We start from the raw sequence: 23,559 nt of genomic DNA, 5'->3' as shown, positions 1-23,559 counted from the left end.
GTTACAGACTTGAACAAACCATTCGACACCGTGATGCACGGGACTATGATTATAAATGGCATATGAAATATTACATCAAGTCTCATTAGAACCTAAGTATCAGACAGGCAACAGCAAGTATATGAAAACAATCAAATGACACAACTGTTGAAAATAAAATTTAGAGTTCTACAGGGATCAGTTCTTCATTGTTTGTGTAAATGATTTCTCAAGTCTTATACCATGTGAGAATGCACTCTATGCCCATGATATCAAACTGATAAAATGTGAAAATTTAGAAAGTGCTCAAAATTAATGCTAAGAAATATTTTATACAGCTAATTATTTGTGTCCGGCCAACCAACTGTTGATTAACAAAACAAAAATTAAAAAAAATTATTTCACTTTCAGAGCAATGGTGAAATTACTTGGACTTAAGATTGATAAAAGATTGTAAAAAACTAAGTAAGCAGTAAACTAGCAAGAGCACTAGATTTGCTACAGAAATGAAAGCAAAATAACAAAATTAGTCATCTAAAAACAAAAGAAGAAAAGGAAAACAGGAGAATATTACACAGTGTAAAATGTAAATAAACTTCAATATATAATCAATATACTTAATAATTTGATATTATGTTCAGTGGGTTACTATTAAACTCTGTACAGAAATTTTGGATACAACACTTGTAACTTCTGTTCAACAGCATATGTGCAAAAGAGAAAAGAAAATGTTTAGATAACATTTTTGATCTACCTACAAATGTATTTATTATGTGTCAGTATTTTACTTCCAATCAGTGAAAGATAGTTGCATCTTACATGAAAAAAAAAAAAAGTAAAAGACAAAATGCTAAGTTTTAGCCTGTCTATAAAAATATTACTGTAATAGTAATATACAATCAGAGATAGGTAGTAGAATAATTCTCAATGCTAGAAAAAAAAATTGGGATGGCAATTGAAGTTAATGATAAGAACTGCAAACTATAATATTTGTGCAAAAATAATAAAAAAATATTTACCTTTTTCATTTCAGATGCAGCACCACAAAAAGTAGAATCAAGAATTGTGAATGGAACAGAAGTTATGGAGGGACAGTATCCCTTTGTGGTAAATATTAATTTTAGTCTCTCTTAAGAATTTACTGACCTTTCCTTGGGTATGATTAACGATTTATGTTTAAAGTAATTAGATAAATCAGTAGGAATCTTAAGACCTTTGGTTAGATGGTAATCGAACAAGCAGGTGTTATTTTTAACAATTTGTAATTGTTATCAAAATTTAAATTATCAGGTTAAATATATTTTTATGCTTCTTGGAAACCATCGTGTGTTTCATGCCTGAACATAATCTTTTGAGATGTCATCATGAGATCAGAAACACCTATGGCAAAATTTTTTGGAATATTGTTCCAGGAAACGATGACTTAATGACATTATAATTATTTACTAAACACAGTCTACATCTACATCTACATTTATACTCAGCAAGCCACCCAACGGTGTGTGGCGGAGGGCACTTTACGTGCCACTGTCATTACCTCCCTTTCCTGTTCCAGTCGCGTATGGTTCGCGGGAAGAACGACTGTCTGAAAGCCTCCGTGCGCGCTCTAATCTCTCTAATTTTACATTCGTGATCTCCTCGGGAGGTATAAGTAGGGGGAAGCAATATATTCGATACCTCATCCAGAAACGCACCCTCTCGAAACCTGGCGAGCAAGCTACACCGCGATGCAGAGCGCCTCTCTTGCAGAGTCTGCCACTTGAGTTTATTAAACATCTCCGTAACGCTATCACGGTTACCAATTTAACCCTGTGACGAAACGCGCTGCTCTTCTTTGGATCTTCTCTATCTCCTCCGTCAAACCGATCTGGTACGAATCCCACACTGATGAGCAATACTCAAGTATAGGTCGAACGAGTGTTTTGTAAGCCACCTCCTTTGTTGATGGACTACATTTTCTAAGCACTCTCCCAATGAATCTCAACCTGGTACCCGCCTTACCAACAATTAATTTTATATGATCATTCCACTTCAAATTGTTCCGCACGCATACTCCCAGATATTTTACAGAAGTAACTGCTACCAGTGTTTGTTCCACTATCATATAATCATACAATAAAGGATCCTTCTTTCTATGTATTTGCAATACATTACATTTGTCTATGTTAAGGGTCAGTTGCCACTCCCTGCACCAAGTACCTATCCGCTGCAGATCTTCCTGCATTTCGCTACGATTTTCTAATGCTGCAACTTCTGTGTATACTACAGCATCATCCGCGAAAAGCCGCATGGAACTTCCGACACTATCTACTAGGTCATTTATATATATTGTGAAAAGCAGTGGTCCCATAACACTCCCCTGTGGCACGCCAGAGGTTACTTTAATGTCTGTAGACGTCTCTCCATTGATAACAACATGCTGTGTTCTGTTTGCTAAAAACTCTTCAATCCAGCCACACAGCTGGTCTGATATTCCGTAGGCTCTTACTTTATGTATCAGGCGACAGTGCGGAACTGTATCGAACGCCTTCCGGATGTCAAGAAAAATAGCATCTACCTGGGAGCCTGTATCTAATATTTTCTGGGTCTCATGAACAAATAAAGCGAGTTGGGTCTCACACGATCGCTGTTTCCGGAATCCATGTTGATTCCTACATAGTAGATTCTGGGTTTCCAAAAACGACATGATACTCGAGCAAAAAACATGTTCTAAAATTCTACAACAGATTGACGTCAGAGATATAGGTCTATAGTTTTGTGCATCTGCTCGACGACCCTTCTTGAAGACTGGAACTATCTGTGCTCTTTTCCAATCATTTGTACCCTCCGTTCCTCTAGAGACTTGCAGTACACGGCTGTTAGAAGGGGGGCAAGTTCTTTCGCGTACTCTGTGTAGAATCGAATTGGTATCCCATCAGGTCCAGTGGACTTTCCTCTATTGAGTGATTCCAGTTGCTTTTCTATTCCTTGGACACTTATTTCGATGTTAGCCATTTTTTCGTTTGTGCGAGGATTTAGAGAAGGAACTGCAGTGCGGTCGTCCTCTGTGAAACAGCTTTGGAAAAAGGTGTTTAGTATTTCAGCTTTACGCGTGTCATCCTCTGTTTCAATGCCATCATCATCCCATAGTGTCTGGATATGCTGTTTCGAGCCACTTACTGATTTAACGTTAAGACCAGAACTTCCTAGGATTTTCTGTCAAGTCGGTACATAGAATTTTACTTTCGAATTCACTGAACGCTTCACGCATAGCCCTCCTTATGCTAACTTTGACATCGTTTAGCTTCTGTTTGTCTGAGAGGTTTTGGCTGCGTTTAAACTTGGAGTGGAGCTCTCTTTGCTTTCGCAGTAGTTTCCTAACTTTGTTGTTGTACCACGGTGGGTTTTTCCCGTCCCTCACAGTTTTACTCGGCACGTACCTGTCTAAAACGCATTTTACGATTGCCTTGAACTTTTTCCATAAACACTCAACATTGTCAGTGTCGGAATAGAAATTTTCGTTTTGATCTGTTAGGTAGTCTGAAATATGCCTTCTATTACTCTTGCTAAACAGATAAACCTTCCTCCCTTTATTTATATTTCTATTAACTTCCATATTCAGGGATGCTGCAACGGCCTTATGATCACTGATTCCCTGTTCTGTACATACAGAGTTGAAAAGTTCGGGTCTGTTTGTTATCAGTAGGTCCAAGATGTTATCTCCACGAGTCGGTTTTCTGTTTAATTGCTCGAGGTAATTTTCGGATAGTGCACTCAGTATAATGTCACTCGATGCTCTGTCCATACCACCCGTCCTAAACATCTGAGTGTCCCAGTCTATATCTGGTAAATTGAAATCTCCACCTAAGACTATAACATGCTGAGAAAATTTATGTGAAATGTATTCCAAATTTTCTCTCAGTTGTTCTGCCACTAATGCTGCTGAGTCGAGAGGTCGGTAAAAGGAGCCAATTATTAACCTAGTTCGGTTGTTGAGTGTAACCTCCACCCATAATAATTCACAGGAACTATCCACTTCTACTTCACTACAGGATAAACTACTACTTAAACAGCGACGAACACTCCACTACCGGTTGCATGCAATCTATCCTTTTTAAACACTGTCTGTACCTTTGTAAAAATTTCAGCAGAATTTATCTCTGGCTTAAGCCAGCTTTCTGTACCTATAACGATTTCAGCTTCGGTGCTTTCTATCAGCGCTTGAAGTTCTGGTACTTTACCAACACAGCTTCGACAGTTGATAATTACAATACCGATTTCTGCTTGGTCCCCGCATGTCCTGACTTTGCCCCGCACCCGTTGAGGCTGTTGCCCTTTCTGTACTTGCCCAAGGCCATCTAACCTAAAAAACTGCCCAGCCCACGCCACACAACCCCTGCTACCCGTGTAGCCACTTGTTGCATGTAGTGGACTCCTGACCTATCCAGCGGAACCCGAAACCCCACCACCCTATGGTGCAAGTCGAGGAATCTGCAGCCCACACGGTCGCAGAACCGTCTCAGCCTCTGATTCAGACCCTCCACTCGGCTCTGTACCAAAGGTCCGCAGTCAGTCCTGTCGACGATGCTGCAGATGGTGAGCTCTGCTTTCATCCCGCTAGCGAGAGTGGCAGTCTTCACCAAATCAGATAGCCGCCAGAAGCCAGAGAGGATTTCCTCTGATCCATAGCGACACACATCATTGGTGCCGACATGAGCAACCACCTGCAGATGGGTGCACCCAGTACCCTTCATGGCATCCGGAAGGACCCTTTCCACATCTGGAATGACTCCCCCCGGTATGCACACGGAGTGCACATTGGTTTTCTTCCCCTCTCTTGCTGCCATTTCCCTAAGGGGGCCCATTACGCGCCTGACGTTGGAGCTCCCAACTATCAGTAAGCCCACCCTCTGCGACTGCCCGGATCTTGCAGACTGAGGGGCAACCTCTGGAACAGGACAAGCAGCCATGTCAGGCCGAAGATCGGTATCAGCCTGAGACAGAGCCTTAAACCGGTTCGTCAGACAAACTGGAGAGGCTTTCCGTTCAGCCCTCCGGAATGTCTTTCGCCCCCTGCCACACCTTGAGACGACCTCCCACTCTACCACAGGTGAGGGATCAGCCTCAATGCAGGCAGTATCCCGGGCAACCACAGTCATAGTCCGATCAGGGGATGTGTGGGACGAGCTGGCCGTCCCTGTCAAACCCCCATCCGGACCCCCACAGTGATGCCCATTGGCAACAGCCTCAAACTGTGTGACCGAAGCCAACACTGCCTGAAGCTGGGAGCGAAGAGATGCCAACTCAGCCTGCATCCGAACACAGCAGTTGCAGTCCCTATCCATGCTAAAAACTGTTTTGCAAAGAACGTCTGAACTAATCTACAGAGAGCGCAAACAAATCGACAAAATTTAAACGGTTATTAAAATACAAGATTGCCTAGTAAATGCAGTAATGCTGCTACTTGCGCACTGCTGACACTGCTCGGCGGCGGAAGGAGACTACGCGAATTTACACTATTCAGGTACTAAAACGCGATGCTACACTCTCAAATACTATAATACACCCGAAATTTATGAATTAAACAATGCAAGTACCAAAAACACGCAAAGAAAATAAGAATTAAACTATGTAACAAATGAGTGAGTTAAGAGTATACGACTTGCTGCTGCAGCTGCTTATCCAATGGCGGCAGGGAGCACACTGACTGTGACCAACCGACACTGGCCGTTCAAAACAAAAACAGAAGACAAACGACTACGCGAATTTACACTATTCAGGTACTAAAATGCGATGCTACTTCTCTCAAATACTATAATACGCCCAAAATTTATGAATTAAACAATGCAAGTACCAAAAACACGCAAAGAAATTAAGAATTAAACTATGTAACAAATGAGTGAGTTAGGAGTATACGACTTGCTGCTGCAGCTGCATGGTTGTGTATAAGTTGTTAACTTTTATTTGTGGATGACTGGTTTCAAACTAGGTAATACAGAGATCATCATCACATCTATATTCTGTGAAGAGAAATAAAACATATCACTTTAGCTACAATCACAGTGTACATTAATATCATTAATGTAGCAAAAAGATGCAGCATAATATACCACTGGTGGTAGTAGGAATCCCGCAGAGTTCTCAATGCCAACTAGGATGGGCCTGCTCCATGTCATGGATTCCTACTACCTTCAAGGGCATATCATGCTGCAGCTTTTTGCTACACTATTTATATTAATGTCCATTTTGATTGTAACTAAAGTGATACGCTTTATTCTCCTTCACAGAATATAGATCTGATGATGATCGCTGTAGTAGACCAAACCAGGTCACCCAACCCATAAATAAAATGTAACAACTTATAAATAACCAAGACTGTGTTCAATAAATATATACGGTAAAATATAGTATTTCTCCTCCAGTACTCATTATTCTTCTGTGTACTTTTGTCAACAGATAACTCCACATACAAATCTTTGCCAGTGTTTGAATGGATGATTGGAGTGCCAGGCACTGGTACTGTCATGATAAACTTACCTGTTACAAAAAGTAGCTTTATGATGTTGCCATCTGCATGTTGAGGGTGCTCAAGACAGACAGAATTTTATTTTACTACTGTATTGACAAACACATGTAACAGAACATTGCCTTATTCTAGCTGTCAGAACTATTAGTGGTTTCCTTGGGGAAGAAAGGAGGATAGAGCTCCCTTCATGTTGTTTTGGAACTGACATGGCTCCTCACAGCGACAGTAAGTTCTGCAGTGACTCATGCAGCTGTCATTCTCTTATTTTTCATCACGATCCTCTTCAATGATACTCTGTCACTATCACTCAACACAATTCCACATTGTGACTTAGTGGATGATGTTTTTCATTTGTTCAGTACGTAGGATAAATCTTCGATACAGTGTCTCTTGAAACACCAAACACTTCAGCTTCCTTTGTTAAAGAAGCACCCACCATTCAAACACCAATGATTTCTTCATGTTTAAATTCATTTACTTCCGACATAATGCACTCTCAACTACACAAAAGTCTTGACATACACTTGCAATGTATTGAGGACATTGCAATGGTGCAATTTGTGGTCAAATACAACAATGCAATCTGCAACTTCCATTTATGTTCAAAACCCATCCCCAACCTATTTTACACTGGCTATGGGACAAAGGTTTGCCAGTACTTAGTGTTAACAGTATGGATTTTTTTGCTGGAATGAAATTTACTATTAAACGTGAATACGGATCTAATTTTTCTCAGTTGATCCCACAGAAATTTCAAATTATATGGGTGTCTGTCTCAGAAACAATGCTGAATTGCCCCTTACTCTGTTATATGTAAAAATTCTACAAATTATTTCACGTTTAATTTATGTACTGTTCTCCAATGTACCAATAGCATTTCATTTTATTTAGATGTACTTTCTGGCCATGAGCAGCTCAAAATTATTGGCATTCTTTCTTACATGCTAATACTAAACATGTGCTGTCAACGTCTTCACTGACCACTGTTCATCTATGTTTTACTGTCCATCTAGGTTGCATTCATTTTTAAAATTGTGACCAGTTTAGAGTCCACATGTTCCGTCTTCAGGTCTGAATCTATCAGTTACAAAACTATCTTTTCCAGATTATCAACAAATTTATACGCTACATTTGCAGAACAATATTTCTATTACACTGTTCTGTGTGATCTAGCATCTACATTTTTCAATAAATTCGACATGTTACTCTTGTAACATACTCAGATTTGAAAATAATTCATGTGAAACCAAAACAAGTCACAATTTTTAAAATGAATGTGATGCAGACAGGTGATAAAATAATGTGTATACCAATTATTTGTGGGTTTTCTTTGAAAAATACAATATATAATTTGTTACAAACACTGCAATGTCTCATTCCTGACAGCTGCATATTGTCAGACAGTTTCAAGTTCTAAAATATTACAAAAGTTGTGTGTGCTAGGCTATAATTTTCTGAAAGCATAACCATAATGATATTTTAATGAAGCCCAAATACTCACATGTAAGCAAAAGTAATGAGGATGACCTTGTAAGACAAAAGATGGGAAATAGAAATAAATTAGCACTGTAGAAAGGTGCTAAGTGCCAAATTCATGAAAAATGTGAAAAGAGCTTTGAAAGATACAGGATACCAAGGAGGATTACATATGAAAAGTGATATGTCCACCAAGAATTCTAAGTGGTTACATTTGCCACAACTAAATGGCAATGATGCTAAGTTGCCAGCTGATTTCATAAGAATGGTGCAATGTGCCATTCAGTTGTGTTTGTTTCACTTTGCTGCATTATCAACTGCCCACACTAATGCACTCCGAGATGTTTTATTGCCGCCAGTTATCTTGTTACAACATGGCAGTATCTGTATGTGACACCCTTCAGTCTTACATGTGTATGTGGGATGAGGGTATAGCTGGCAGGGGTGGAAATCAAACTGCATCATGCATTCTGAAAGTGTTAATACATCGGGATAACAATGAAGAAAAATCTTATTGTTTGGAGTAACAACTGTGCTGCACAAAACAAGAATTGAATGATGGTATTTCCTTTTCTTTTTCTGGTGGCAAATGGGTTGTTCACATAAACAGAACAATGGTTTCTCATCAGTGGGAACAGATTCCTCCCCTGCGACTCTTGAGTTTGCCTTGATAGAGAGAAGGAAGTCGGTTACGAAGGCATTTCTACCCAGCGACCTATGCAAAATGATCGAGGAAGCAAAAGTTGATAGACAAGATACTCTCTATAAAAAAACTGAACATTTCAAAAGCTGTCAGCATCACATATGATTCAACAGGTGTAACACATGTAGCAATAAGAGAATATTACACCAACATGGAAAGGATCCGTAAGGTGAATGTGCTCAAAAGAGTGAAACATGCAAGAAGGATTCAATGTGCTACCTTTGAATCTTTCCTCAATTCATTCAATTACAGATGAAAAGGAGAAAGCTTTAAAGGCTATGATACCTTACCTGGAAAAGAATGAGCATAAAGAATATTATATGCAGATCTGTGGAGAGTGACTAAGAACATAGCTGCTAGAATTTAATGGTGCTTAGCAACTTTCATAAATGTTTCTATTTGAATTGCCTTCAGCATCAAACAGTTCCAACTGCAGCACAAAACCACCACTAACAAATGATAAGATACTCCCATTTGTAACATGGAAAAGTTTGAGGAGTAAATAATTAAAACACTGCATTATAGACAGTTAGTTTGTAATTACTTCAGTTCATGAATTTGGTACTTTGCACCTTTCTACAATTAAGTATCCAATTATGAAGTTGTATCAAGAAGCAACAGAAGAATCCATTAATATAATTATAATTAATCTATAATCCTTTCCACCAGCCATTACTCCTTATTTTTTATATACATTTAAGTACAATGCTATGCTCTTAAATTACTAATTACCATTTAATTTTTACATTTCTGAAGTGATCTTAGTGGTAAAGTTGCATGTAATAGCTGAGTAATAGGTGATGATTTCCTGGTTGCAATTAAGTACACTTTTATTTAAAGTACAGAGTTTCAAATAAAGAAGGGTTCTAGATAACAACAGAAAAATCATACATGATCACCTAACAATAACTGAAACCAAGTCTGCTGTGCTAGTACCAGTCCCGTTGTGAAGTCTCATCCCAGGTGGGTATTGGAACCACATCCGTAGTGCAGTGTGGTGTGTTGCAAACCAGTGCACTGTGGTGCACTGCATTACAATGTCATGGCACAGAGCAGTGATGTAGATGTGAGCATTGTCCAGTATGGTCTTGGCGAAGATCCAAATGATCGGCTGCAAAGTGCAGCCACCACCTGGCCTGGAGCTGAGCAAGTGACAGAATGCTGCCTGCTGAAGGTAAAGACACAAAGTAAATATACAGCAGGTGGAAGGATATCTGCAGGTGTCTGACATGTACATGACCTGCAGATGGAAACTGGTCCCTTGATAAGAAAGCTCCATTGCTGAGTGTCCACAACATGTGATGCCCTTGTGAAATTTGCACATAGTCTCTGGAGGAGAAATTCCAGCGAGTCAAGGATAGGCAAATCTACAGGTTGAAGATGTGGTGGAAGTGTAATGTAGTCAGCATATGACCAACGCACAGCACCCCTTCCAACTTAAGGAGGAAATGTTGAAGTCATCACAATGAATGTCGCAGATCCTGCATCCTTTTTCCTGTGAGGGGAGAAGGCAAAGCTGGCGAGGAACAGCAGTGCCGATGACTCAATAGGAGCAATGCTTTCCCTGGGTGACAAGAGATGTCCAAGAAAATGGGGAGCTTCAGGAGGTTGTGATCCAATCCCAGGAACCTGGGACTTAATGTTGTGAAATGGTAGCTGCCAGGAGTGTGGATGAATCAGGAAGTGTTGTGGAGAGAAAATGCAGGAGAGTTAGACGTGGCACTGAACGCAGACTGGAACAGCATCCACCAAGGTAGACCCACCAGGTGGTGCTATGTTGCAAAGTGTGAAGACACCAGCCACTGAAGGGGTGGCAGCAATGAAGGGGCACTGGAAGACTGGGCTAGACCAATCCGGGTGCTGGAAGAGCGATTGAACCGATGACAGACATGGTGTCTGTGAGTGCTGATGAAACTTTGGGGCAGCAGTCACCAGCTGTGAGAGTATAGGGGAAATGTGGGCATGTTATGAGTGTGGTAGGGTGTGTTAGGAGCATGACAGGACACACTGGTGTGCAGTAGGATACATTGGTCTGTGGTAGGAGCGTGTTGTAGGACAAGGCCCAGTGGGCAGAGAGACATCATGAAAAGGAAAGGAAAAGAGGTAAAAGGAGAGTAGAGATCAAAGTTGTGAAAATTGCTGAATGTGAGGCTTAAGGAGCATAGGAGAAGTTTGCTGCATGGAGAACGAGGGTGGCAGGAGGGTTGTTGCAGCCATGTGCTCGGGAGCACGGGATATGCTGCCTGTAAGGAGGCCCGGGTCAGCAGGACAGTCATTGCTACAGTGTGTGTTGGAGCAGGGAAGACATGGATGTGTGTTACCTAGGAGAAGAGGTATGTGGTTCTGTACTTTGAGACGAAGAGGGTAAACACAGCTTGAAGCGATGGTGTGAAGCCATGTGAAGTGTTGGGCTTGCTTGTGGGAGGGCAGTGTCAGGTGTGGTTGCAATGTCACCAGAGGATGACACTGGGACTGCAGACTGCACACTCATCAGTGCATGTGTTGCACCATGCTGGAAAGTGAGACTGGCCATAGTTGCACCACGACAGAGGTGCAGAAGGCAAGCAGCATCAGGTGCAGCTAGGAAAGGACAGGGACTGAGCAGCAGTCAAGCCATGGTGTTGTGTGGACTTGAGCCTTGTCACTAACTGAAGTCTGGGTGACACCAATCTCAGGAGAAGGGCCGATCATGACTGCAATGTGTGCAGCAGTGTCCGATGCAATTGGAGGTGGGCAGTGGACCAGATGAGACACAGCATGGACAAACAGTAGCACCATTGTTGACAGCTTGGAACCAGGCAATACCACCCTTGAGAGGAGTGCTGGCCATGGCTACAGGAGTGTCGGGGACAGCTGGACGTGGGTGGTAGCAGGTGCCAAATGAGAGCAGGAGCTGGCACCGGAGTCATCAGAATGTTAACTCACAACGGCATCTGAAGTGATGGGCGAGAAGCATGCAGTGGGGACATAATGAGCCTTGTCACCATCTGAAGTGTACTAAGTGGTTAGGCTGCACATAGTAGCTGATTAGTGACAATTCACAACTTGCAGTTAAGTTCACTTTTATTTACAACACAAGAATTCACAGTAAAGAATTGTTCTGGATAACAACTGAAAGATCATCAATGATTATGAAAGTATAACAGAAACAAAGTCTGCTGTGGTAATACCAGTCCCACTGTGAACTCTTGTCCTGGATGGCTGTTGAAGTGATGTCCATAGTGCTGTGTGCCACACTGTGAAGTGAATGTCTCAGCTGGTCTCGTCGAAGCTCTGAATGATGCGCATCAGGATGCAGGGTGCTCCTGGCTAACAGCTAAGTGAGGGATGGAATGCTGCTTGCTGCAGGCTGAGCCATAATTTAAACATCCAGGAGGTGGGAGAATATGTGTGGGATTTTTATGGGCACATGAGTGTCATGTGAATCTGGAATCAGTGGCTTTAGGAAAGCCATACTCAACAGCATGCAGGATCCCAGTGGCCTGATATGACCAGTATGAGACATGCAACATCATTTTCCAGCACTTTCCTTTTCTTCATAACCTAAACGATTATGTGTAAATTATCTGTTGTTACATCTACAATATTATTTTTAGTATTATATATATGTATTTTTGCTCTACATTTTAAACTGTACAAACATTAAAGAAGCATGGCTATTCTTCATTAATCTGATTTAAGTCACACTGTAGTATTTAGTGTTCTTACACAGAAACCTGGATCATCACTCCTGTAACCAGAGAAACAAAAGTTGCTACAGATCTTACGACACAATACAAAATTATGCATGTGCATGGATAAAATTTAAGTCAGCATTTTGTGATAGTGGACAACAACAACAAATTTTGTTCTAAATTTTCCAGTCCAGGAGTATTATTTACTGAGTGATTAGTACAAACAAGAAAATTTGCTGGAGATAGCTTTAAGGAAATTGGTTGTTCTTTATTTAATAGTATTTACTAATTTTATAAAAATTTCTATTTCTCGCAGATCTCCTTAAGATATGATGGAAACCATTCCTGTGGTGGTACTGTTCTTAATAAGGAATGGGTCCTTACTGCAGCACACTGTGTGTATCGGTAAGTTGCCAGCTGCTACTATCTATGGAGATTTTTACTGAAACATTACATGAATAAAAATCAGAAAAGTGTGGGTAAGACTACACTCTGACCATCCTGTTAAACTTAATTATGTCTATAGATAGTTCCTCTATAATTTTGATGAGTGAGTTTGCGAGTGTCAAAATATGTGACATAAATGGCTGTATTTTTTACACCACAAAGGGATGCAGACCTTAGTATTTGACATAAATTTCAACTTGACACTTCCATTTTTTGGGCCTGAGAAAAAGGGGTCTTAACAGGTAGACAGACAGTGATCCTGTAAGGGTTCCATCTTTACCAACTAAGATATGGAACTCTAAAAACAAGGTGCTCACTCACAATACTTAATCACTGTGATGTTAGATTGTTACTGTAACTCATTCTAATCCAATATGAGATTTATGTAAGTGTCCTTTTTTGGGATTGTAAACAGAAATAAATTTTGATGATCAGGAGAAGCATACTGGAAAAACATACATCATCATCTCAAGTACTAACAACAACAATTGCTACTTACCATTTTGTAGAATCAACATTTGTATTCCTCTCTTGCAGAAGTCTGCCACCTGGGCTTAGAACCATGTGCGGCAGGCTCAGATCCAGGGTTCACTTCTGGTCATGGTGGTAAGAGGGGGGAGGGGGTGTTACAGTTTATTTCTGTATTGTCTTCCCCAAATATAGCTTACCTACAATTTTGACAAAAATAACAATAAAATATACATATATTTTAATATAATAATATCTGCCTCCATAGCTTTTAACACAGCAGACTGGAAGTTCCCTAACTGCTATGCTGCACTCTTGTTAATATTTGAATTTTTTTTTCCACTTATTATTCATGTTTCATACAATTACCTACCTAATACTCGTATATGTTTAATGTATGCATAAATATTTAATGTTACTAATTGGCTGGTTTACACAAATTAATTATCCAGATTATTATTTTGAATGTGTTCATTACTTTAATAAATGTAGTTTTTATGAGAACTCTGTTAATTAAAAGCTATGACAGGCTAAAAATGTTATTACAGTTCGTCATATGCAGAATTTTCGGAACTAACTGACATATGTGGATAGGTTAGCATACACCATTAGAAAGGCAGGCACCCCAACTTTGTATTATGATAATTCAATTTTCATTAAGCTAATTAACTTACGAGGTAAATGACACTGGAAGTCCAGACTGTACGATTTTCAATTCTAGATTTTGTTTCTGTACTTGTTAGATTATGCATATTGGCACTGTGCTTTTAATGCAGTTCAATAAACTTTTCTAAATTACTAACCCATAAGATATTCCATGAAACAATTTACTGCCTCGGCATATAGCACATTCAGAATAGAAAAAAACTACCCTAGTTCAGTGAAACAACATATATCTTTATACCGGTCTTTGTAAGATTTGTCCCACCGAAAAATTGCCAATCTAGGCACAGAAATAGCAATGGTAACATCTATGTAATTCATTCCTGTCAAGCTAGCAAACATGTTAGTTAATTTCATATTCCATCTACCATCCGCATGATAAATCATAATAATGTGAAACAAGTCAATTTGTAGTAATTCATATGCATGTACTTCTGCACATTATAACAACAGAAATTCTTCTTTGGAACAGAAAGAGTTTTCAAGAATAAACTTTTTCAGTTTGTTTTCAAATCATACTTTGTTGTCTGTCAGACATTTTGAATCACTGAATAAGTGATTAAAAATTTGGATTTGCAGCATAGTGCACCCCTTTTTGTGCTTAAGACTACTTTGACATGGAGTAATTAATTTCATTTTTCCTTCTGGTATTGTAATTATCTGCATCATTGTTCCCTTTGAACTGTAGTCGATTATTTACAATGAACTTCATGAGGTAATAAACATTCTGTGAAGCCGTAGTCAGAGTTCCCAACTCCTTAAATATATGTCTACAAAATGATCATAGATGAGCACCATATATTATTTTTACTGCATGTTTTTGGGCAGTGAAGATTTACATTTTGAGGTTATACAAGTGAATCTAGAAAAAATTTTATTCTCCAAGCAGTGGCAGGAGAAAACACACATAAAAGTTATGGAAATGTGCAAGCTTTTGGAGCCAGTGGGTCCTCCTCCTGGGAAAAGTACTGAAAGGAAACGCATATGACATTGAATGAAAATACACAAAATGTGTCAACCTACTGATTTGTCTCTCCCCATGATTTTCAGTAATTCCAAATGCAAATGTGGCTGCATTAAATTGTTTTAGGAGTTCCAGACTGTGCTTTTTCAGGGTGTATACTTGGACAAGGGGGAAAAAAATTCCCACATTTTTCCCGGTTAAACATACACTTTCTCCCTGATGAAAATACACTTTTTCCGTGTTAAGTAACAGTATACTTTTCCTCAGAACTGAAAAACTTATCAGTCCTTTCAACGGTTTTGGTTTTATACACTGGCGTAGAATTTCCCGGCACTTTAGAAAACGAAACTCAGGGAAAAAAGACATTTTGGAAAGATGTCTGATGTGCAGTAACATGTACACTGCATATTTTCATTACAAAAGTATAAATTCAAATTCCACCAAACACCGCATGTTACTTTCTGACAAAAATAACTTCATTGATCTGCAAGGGCCAGCTGGGGTGGCCGAGCGGTTCTAGGTGCTACAGTCTGGAACCGCGAGAATGCTTCAGTCACAGTTTTGAATCCTGCCTCGGGCATGGATGTGTGTGATGTTCTTAGGTTAGATAGGTTTAAGTAGTTTTAAGTTCTCGGGGACTGATGACCTCAGAAGTTAAGTCCCACAGTGCTCAGAGCAATTTGAACCATTTGTTCTGCAAGGCAATTAACGCTTTGTTTCATAAAGGTGGAACAAAATAAAATCTGAAACTAATAACATATTTTAGCCTTCCATAATTATGTGAACATAATTTAATTCACTTGATAGCTCCCAGCCAAAGAAATCCGTTTTGTTTCCATTTGACGTGAGAGCAATTAACGAAGAGGAAACAGCAAAATCACTTAAACGTAAACACGAGTCACGTGGAGACTACCACCTCTCCACTAGAACTCAGACTGGAATGAGATTTTCACTCTGCAGTGGAGTGTGCCCTGATCTGAAACTTCCTGGCAGATTAAAACTGTGTGCCCGACCGAGACTCGAACTCAGGACCTTTGCCTTTCGCGGGCAAGTGCTCTACCAACTGAGCTACCGAAGCACAACTCACGCCCGGTACTCACAGCTTTACTTCTGCCAGTACCTCGTCACCTACCTTCCAAACTTTACAGAAGCTCTCCTGCGAACCTTGCAGAACTAGCACTCCTGAAAGAAAGGATATTGCGGAGACATGGCATAGCCACAGCCTTGGGGATGTTTCCAGAATGAGATTTTCACTCTGCAGCGGAGTGTGCGCTGATATGAAACTTCCTGGCAGATTAAAACTGTGTGCCCGACCGAGACTCAAACTCGGGACCTTTGCCTTTCATGGGCAAGTGCTCTACCAACTGAGCTACCGAAGCACGACTCACACCCGGTACTCACAGCTTTACTTCTGCCAGTACCTCGTCTCCTATCTTCCAAACTTTACAGAAGCTCTCGTGCGAAGCTTGCAGAACTAGCACTCCTGAAAGAAAGGATATTGCGGAGACATGGCATAGCCACAGCCTGGGGGATGTTTCCAGAATGAGATTTTCACTCTCCAGCAGAGTGTGCGCTGATATGAAACTTCCTGGCAGATTAAAACTGTGTGCCCGACCGAGCCTCGAACTCGGGACCTTTGCCTTTCGAGGGCAAGTGCTCTACCAACTGAGTTACCGAAGCATGACTCACACACGGTACTTACAGCTTTACTTCTGCCAGTACCTCGTCTCCTACCTTCCAAACTTTACAGAAGCTCTCCTGCGAGCCTTGCAGAACTAGCACTCCTGAAAGAAAGGATATTGCGAAGACATGGCATAGCCACAGTCTGGGGGATGTTTCCAGAATGAGATTTTCACTCTGCAGCGGAGTGTGCGCTGATATGAAACTTCCTGGCAGATTAAAACTGTGTGCCCGACCGATACTCGAACTCGGGACCTTTGCCTTTCGTGGGCAAGTGCTCTACCAACTGAGCTACCGAAGCACAACTCACGCCCGGTACTCACAGCTTTACTTCTGCCAGTACCTCGTCTCCTACCTTCCAAACTTTACAGAAGCTCTCCTGCGAACCTTGCAGAACTAGCACTCCTGAAAGAAAGGATATTGCGGAGACATGGCTTATCCACAGCCTGGGGGATGTTTCCAGAATGAGATTTTCACTCTGCAGCGGAGTGTGCGCTGATATGAAACTTCCTGGCAGATTAAAACTGTGTGCCCGACCGAGACTCGAACTCGGCACCTTTGCCTTTCGCGGGCAAGTGCTCTACCAACTGAGCTACCGAAACACGACTCACGCCCGGTACTCACAGCTTTACTTCTGCCAGTACCTCATCTCCTACCTTCCAAACTTTACAGAAGCTCTCGTGCGAAGCTTGCAGAACTAGCACTGCTGAAAGAAAGGATATTGCGGAGACATGGCATAGCCACAGCCTGGGGGATACAAACTGAGTTCAGTAGAGTTCCTCAAAGTCCAATTTTGTAATTTAATTTAAATTTTATAATAATTGTCTGAAATAGATGCTGAAATTTAAGCTCTAATGTGTTTTCTCCTTCAAAAAAAGTATTTTGAAGTACTTTGTAAGAATAATTCATTTTTTAACTAAAATTTTGTAAATAATTTTTTACTTTGTAATAATTATTTTCAGTATATGTTAGTAAGTTCCAATGTCTGTATTGCTACATAAAAAAACCCACATACAAAACATATTTTGAAGTACCACCTAAGAATAAAACTTGTTTTAATAGTGGTTCTAACTGACCCATTTACAATATGCGTGTTTTCGTTTGAAACACAATAGGAAAGTTCGGCTCAGCAGCCCCATTGTGCTATTTGAGAGTTGGAGGCTGTATGCTAGGGCTGGAGCTGACTGTCTTCCTTTCCTTTATCCATAACAGTATAAACCCAACACAATACAAGCACTTGCCATAGTCATCCACCTGACAGAGATATGCATTTGACACATCATAACATGTCAGAGAAAGGCAATGGCAAACCATCTCTACTAGGACCTTCTAGAACGAAGATGCACGGTTCCTGCACCTGTTCCCACACTCTCCCCTCAGTATGGGACTATTTTGATGATGGCATTGATAAAAATGATAACAATAACAATTCCCATACTCTCCCCTCGGTATGGGACTATTTTGATGATGGCATTGATAAAAATGATAACAATACCAATTCCCGTACTCTCCCCTTGGTATGGGACTATTTTGATGATGACATTGATAAAAATGATAACAATAACAATGATCACTATTTGTTTACATCAGTATAAATTACTTGAGCATAAACTCAAGAAATTTTACTTCGAGAAATATAGCATTTGAAAGGCATGCATTCAAAAACTTGAGAAGTGATGCAACAAATTTAAGAAGTGCAATAGTAGAAAAATCTCACAACTTTTGACACCATCATGATTTACACAATATGAAGTCAAATTCTGTGCTAACCATTATTGGTATTTCATTAAGTATAACTAATGTGAACAAAAGTCTGCAATCTCTGGCTATGCATGTGTGTAAATACAGGGAATGCCATTTCTTTCAGTTGTTATGTTAGGGAAATCAGTGGTACTGTTATCCTGTTTTTCTTAGTGAAGAGTCTTTCTCCTTCTGTCTTCCTTTATCAGCTTCCTGTGGTTTGCTAGTTCTACCTGTAAACTCATGATTCATGACATTAGTTGTTAATACAAAATATGGTTACCCTGTCTAGTTGTATATTCTCTGAAGATGGTCAGGCTGATAACAAATCCAAGTGTACAGCCCCTCACAGAAGTTATTGAACTGTATCCTACATTAAATGAAGGTAGCTTGTAATTTCTAGAATTCCTTGCTATTTTCAGGATGCCTAGTTCTCACCCTACTTCATTTCCCTTAAATTAGTCGTTAAATCTGGAAAGTGATACATGTATTTTTTTTAATTTTTTTTTTTTACTTTTTATTTTTTAGGAGTGCCATCACTTATGACTCCCAGGCCTCTTGATCAACACCTATTTGCACATCACCCTCACTGTGAAAATATTAAACAGAAAGAAATGTTTTCAATTGAAAGAAAAGATGAAAACTCCTGGGAACTAGTGTTGCAGAATGGATTGCACTGCACCTTACAACAAAACTTCTAAACAATATGTGTTGGGTACTGAGCTGTGTGTGGGTAGTGAGTAATGTTGTCTTCGATCAGCACAATATGTACAATGAGCACCCCATGCCTCTTACTCAGGAGCACCCTGTTGCAATTTCTTGCATTGGAATACTTGCAGGCTACGACTGGTGGCTTCTGAGTTCTGTAATTGTAAAATAGCAGCTCTCTGGGTTTGCTATTATAAATCATTTACAGTATCATCACGAATAAGCAATGGCTATCTGCGGTGGTCTTCATCATAGACAATGCAATGACTTCAGAAATTTGCTAGTATCAAGTATACATAGGCCTACATCTGATCATTAAACTAAACAAAGCTGATAAATTTTGGTTACTGCTTATGTTTATGGGTTCAAAAACATTGTTACTTACTGTTACAGCTGACAGAAGAAAGAATAACACCTGACATTTAGAACCCTTACAATAGGGATATTATGTGTTGCTGTGCAATATTGTGCCAAATTCTGTCCAAATAGAACAGTCTACTGACTGGTTTGACGCGGCCTGCCATGAATTCCTTTCCTGTGCTAACCTCTTCATCTCAGAGTAGCACTTGCAACCTACGTCCTCAATTATTTGCTTGACGTATTCCAATCTCTGTCTTCCTCTACAGTTTTTGCCCTCTACAGCTCCCTCTAGTACCATGGAAGTCATTCCCTCATGTCTTAGCAGATGTCCTACCATCTCGTCCCTTCTCCTTACCAGTGTTTTCCACATATTCCTTTCCTCTCCGATTCTGCATAGAACCTCCTCATTCCTTAACTTATCAGTCCATCTAATTTTCAACATTCGTCTATAGCACCACATCTCAAATGCTTCGATTCTCTTCTGTTCCGGTTTTCCCACAGTCCATGTTTCACTACCATACAATGCTGTACTCCAGACGTACATTCTCAGAAATTTCTTCCTCAAATTAAGGCCGGTATTTGATATTAGTAGACTTCTCTTGGCCAGAAATGCCTTTTTTGCCATAGCGAGTCTGCTTTTGATGTCCTCCTTGCTCCGTCCATCATTGGTTATTTTACTGCCTAGGTAACAGAATTCCTTAACTTCATTGACTTCGTGACCATCAATCCTGATGTTAAATTTCTCGCTGTTCTCATTTCTACTACTTCTCATTACCTTCGTCTTTCTCCGATTTACTCTCAAATCATACTGTGTACTCATTAGACTGTTCATTCTGTTCAGCAGATCATTTAGTTCTTCTTCACTTTCACTCAGGATAGCAATGTCATCAGCGAATCGTATCATTGATATCCTTTCACCTTGTATTTTAATTCCACTCCTGAACCTTTCTTTTATTTCCATCATTGCTTCCTCGATGTACAGATTGAAGAGTAGGGGCAAAAGGCTACAGCCTTGTCTTACACCCTTCTTAATACGAGCATTCTTGGTCGTCCACTCTTATTATTCCCTCTTGGTTGTTGTACATATTGTATATGACCCGTCTCTCCCTATAGCTTACCCCTACTTTTTTCAGAATCTCGAACAGCTTGCAGCATTTTATATTGTCGAACGCTTTTTCCAGGTCGACAAATCCTATGAAAGTGTCTTGATTTTTCTTTAGCCTTGCTTCCATTATTAGCCGTAACGTCAGAATTGCCTCTCTCGTCCCTTTACTTTTCCTAAAGCCAAACTGATCGTCACCTAGCGCATTCTCAATTTTCTTTTCCATTCTTCTGTATATTATTCTTGTAAGCAGCTTCAATGCATGAGCTGTTAAGCTGATTGTGCGATAATTCTCACACTTGTCAGCTCTTGCCGTCTTCGGAATTGTGTGGATGATGCTTTTCCGAAAGTCAGATGGTATGTCGCCAGACTCATATATTCTACACACCAACGTGAATAGTCGTTTTGTTGCCACTTCCCCCAATGATTTTAGAAATTCTGATGGAATGTTATCCATCCCTTCTGCCTTATTTGACCGTTAAGTCCTCCAAAGCTCTTTTAAATTCCGATTCTAATACTGGATCCCCTATCTCTTCTAAATCGACTCCTGTTCCTTCTTCTATCACATCAGACAAATCTTCACCCTCATAGAGGCTTTCAATGTATTCTTTCCACCTATATGCTCTCTCCTCTGCATTTAATAGTGGAATTCCCGTTGCACTCTTAATGTTACCACCGTTGCTTTTAATGTCACCAAAGGTTGTTTTGACTTTCCTGTATGCTGAATCTGTCCTTCCGACAATCATATCTTTTTTTTTCCTGCAGCCATTTCGTCTTAGCTTCCCTGCACTTCCTATTTATTTCATTCCTCAGTGACTTGTATTTCTGTATTCCTGATTTTCCCGGAACATGTTTGTACTTCCTCCTTTCATCAATCAACTGAAGTATTTCTTCTGTTACCCATGGTTTCTTCGCAGCTACCTTCTTTGTACCTATGTTTTCCTTCCCAACTTAGAACATTATACCATCAAAATACTGAGCTGGTTGTGACCCTGCCAATAATGCTCCAAATGTCCTCAATTGGGGAGAGCTCTGGCAATCTTTCTGGCCAAGGTAAGGCAATGATCATGTAGGCATTATTTTGCTGAACTGTAAGACCAGGAGGGGTTGTGACAAAGAGCAACAAAACAGGGTGTAGAATATCATCAACATACAGCTGTGCTTTATGTATGCCACAGATAAAAAGCATATGGGTCCTGCTATGACAAGAAATCTTACATCTCTGCTAGTCACTGCGGCTCAGTTTGAAGCAGGACTCATCACTGAAGGCAATTCTACTCCAGTCAATGAATAAATCATCCAATTTTTTCTGAAATTTTAATCACTTGTTTGACTGCACATGTAGATTTTTGTCTTAGAACGTGTATGCATTTAAATTTTGCAGTGCATGACCTACCATACTCTGAAAAAGATCACTCTGAATAATTTTTATTCTTGCACGTTTCCACACTTCACACAAGTATTTGACGTAAGTATCTGTATGTAAACAGGAATGGTCCAATAAAGGTTCTGTAGGAGAAATATGTAGCTCCCAAGTTGTTTATCATTTTATCTTAATTTCTGGAGACTCCTTTACACAACAGAAGCAAGTACAAGAAACTAGAGGATGATTATATTGGAAAATTCAGTGTAGGTTCATTGCTGCCAGACAACTGAATTAAACTTCAAACTGTGAAACTTTTAGTGGAAAAGGTGCCCAAAGTATGTCAAATACATGCTTAACAAGGTAATTCACAAGGTTTTTTTCTTCTTTTGTGTTGCCTACATTAATACAACACATACAAAAGAGCCAAAGTACTTCTGTGGTGAACTGCCGTACATGTTGCCAAAAGAGATGAAATGGCATTTCTGCAGAGACTGGGGATATTACAGGAGTATACTGAGGAGGAAGTGGGGGGGGGGGGGGGGGGGGGGTAAAAGAGAGAGAGAGAGAGAGAGAGAGAGAGAGAGAGAGAGAGAGAGATGGGGGGGGGGGGGATGGACCAATGAGAAAACAGCATTGTGTGGTGGAAGTTTTAGTCTGAAAATGTTCAATACTTCGTAACTTTACATATATAGAATTTTATGGAATTTAATCAATGCTCACTTCCTGGGCCACACTGATACTTGCTTTGGGCTGCATGCAGCCTGTAGGCTGTATATCTGTACTGTAAAGAATATGTTTATGTTCGAAGTTCTAAATGGTTTGACCATGAGATCTACTACTTTGTCCTTAGATATAGGATAAAGCATATTGTTGACGCAGATAAACACCCTTCAGTCCATGGTAATAATATTTATGGTTCATTCACTATCAACTAATGTAGATGTTGATTTAGCAAATCATAATCACCTGCACTTATTGACACAAATGTACTTGCAACATATCAAGTATCTCCAAAGAGATGTCATGCACTTTTTCTCTGTTATATCTGAAAATATTTTGAACTTTATTTTGTGACATTTGATGGAATAATATTTATGGAGCATGATTGTAAAACATGTACAGTAATAATAATTTTCAGCACTGACTGAGAATAATGAGAATGGCAGTGCCATATTGCATAGTTCTCACAATTTTGTCATACGGGAGGCATCTTCAGCATTGCTGCAAATTTGGATTTTCTAAATGATTTGTTATCACCCTCAACACAGATCCTTGGACCGAATATTGTGACAGATTAATTTGTGGATACTCTATTGACTGAATACATAAAATTAAGCTGTAAAACAAGCAAATGATTTCCACTGACACCAGTGTCACATGAACCACACTTAACAGTATTTGTTTAATACTGGTCCACCTAACACTCCCCTCCAGATATGCATGAGAAAATGTAACTGACACCTCTTAGGAGACACATAACAAAACCTATTTCTTACATTTCAAAATCATTCAATCTATTTTCAGCATAGACCAAACAAGGCTGAGTGTGTTTGCTGGGTCCATTCGACTGGATGATGATACGGTACCCCTTATACCAGTCTCCGAAGTTATTGTTCATGAAGATTACAACAAAACTCTCTCAGTTAATGACATTGCAGTCTTAAAGGTAAAATAAATAATTTTCACTCCATTTTCTTGCACTTTAAACTGAAACCAAGTTATTC

At 39.9% G+C, this 23,559-nt stretch overlaps 1 protein-coding gene across 1 annotated transcript in view; it reads left to right on the top strand.

Moving 5' to 3' along the window:
• Window positions 1–1,017: 1,017 nt before the first annotated feature.
• LOC124795388 (trypsin-7-like) overlaps window positions 1,018–23,559 on the top strand; it is a 100,658-nt gene continuing 78,116 nt past the window's right edge. Inside the window, exons 1-3 of the mRNA XM_047259402.1 lie at window positions 1,018–1,086; window positions 12,654–12,742; window positions 23,360–23,501. Of these exons, the coding sequence (XP_047115358.1) occupies window positions 1,063–1,086; window positions 12,654–12,742; window positions 23,360–23,501 (255 nt within the window). The 5' untranslated portion in view covers window positions 1,018–1,062. The remainder of the gene's footprint in view (window positions 1,087–12,653; window positions 12,743–23,359; window positions 23,502–23,559) is intronic.

The sequence above is a fragment of the Schistocerca piceifrons genome, chromosome 4 (genome assembly GCF_021461385.2).
Source record: "Schistocerca piceifrons isolate TAMUIC-IGC-003096 chromosome 4, iqSchPice1.1, whole genome shotgun sequence".
In the NCBI taxonomy this organism is placed as follows: Eukaryota; Metazoa; Arthropoda; class Insecta; order Orthoptera; family Acrididae; genus Schistocerca; species Schistocerca piceifrons.
This window is presented reverse-complemented; position numbering and strand designations above follow the sequence as displayed.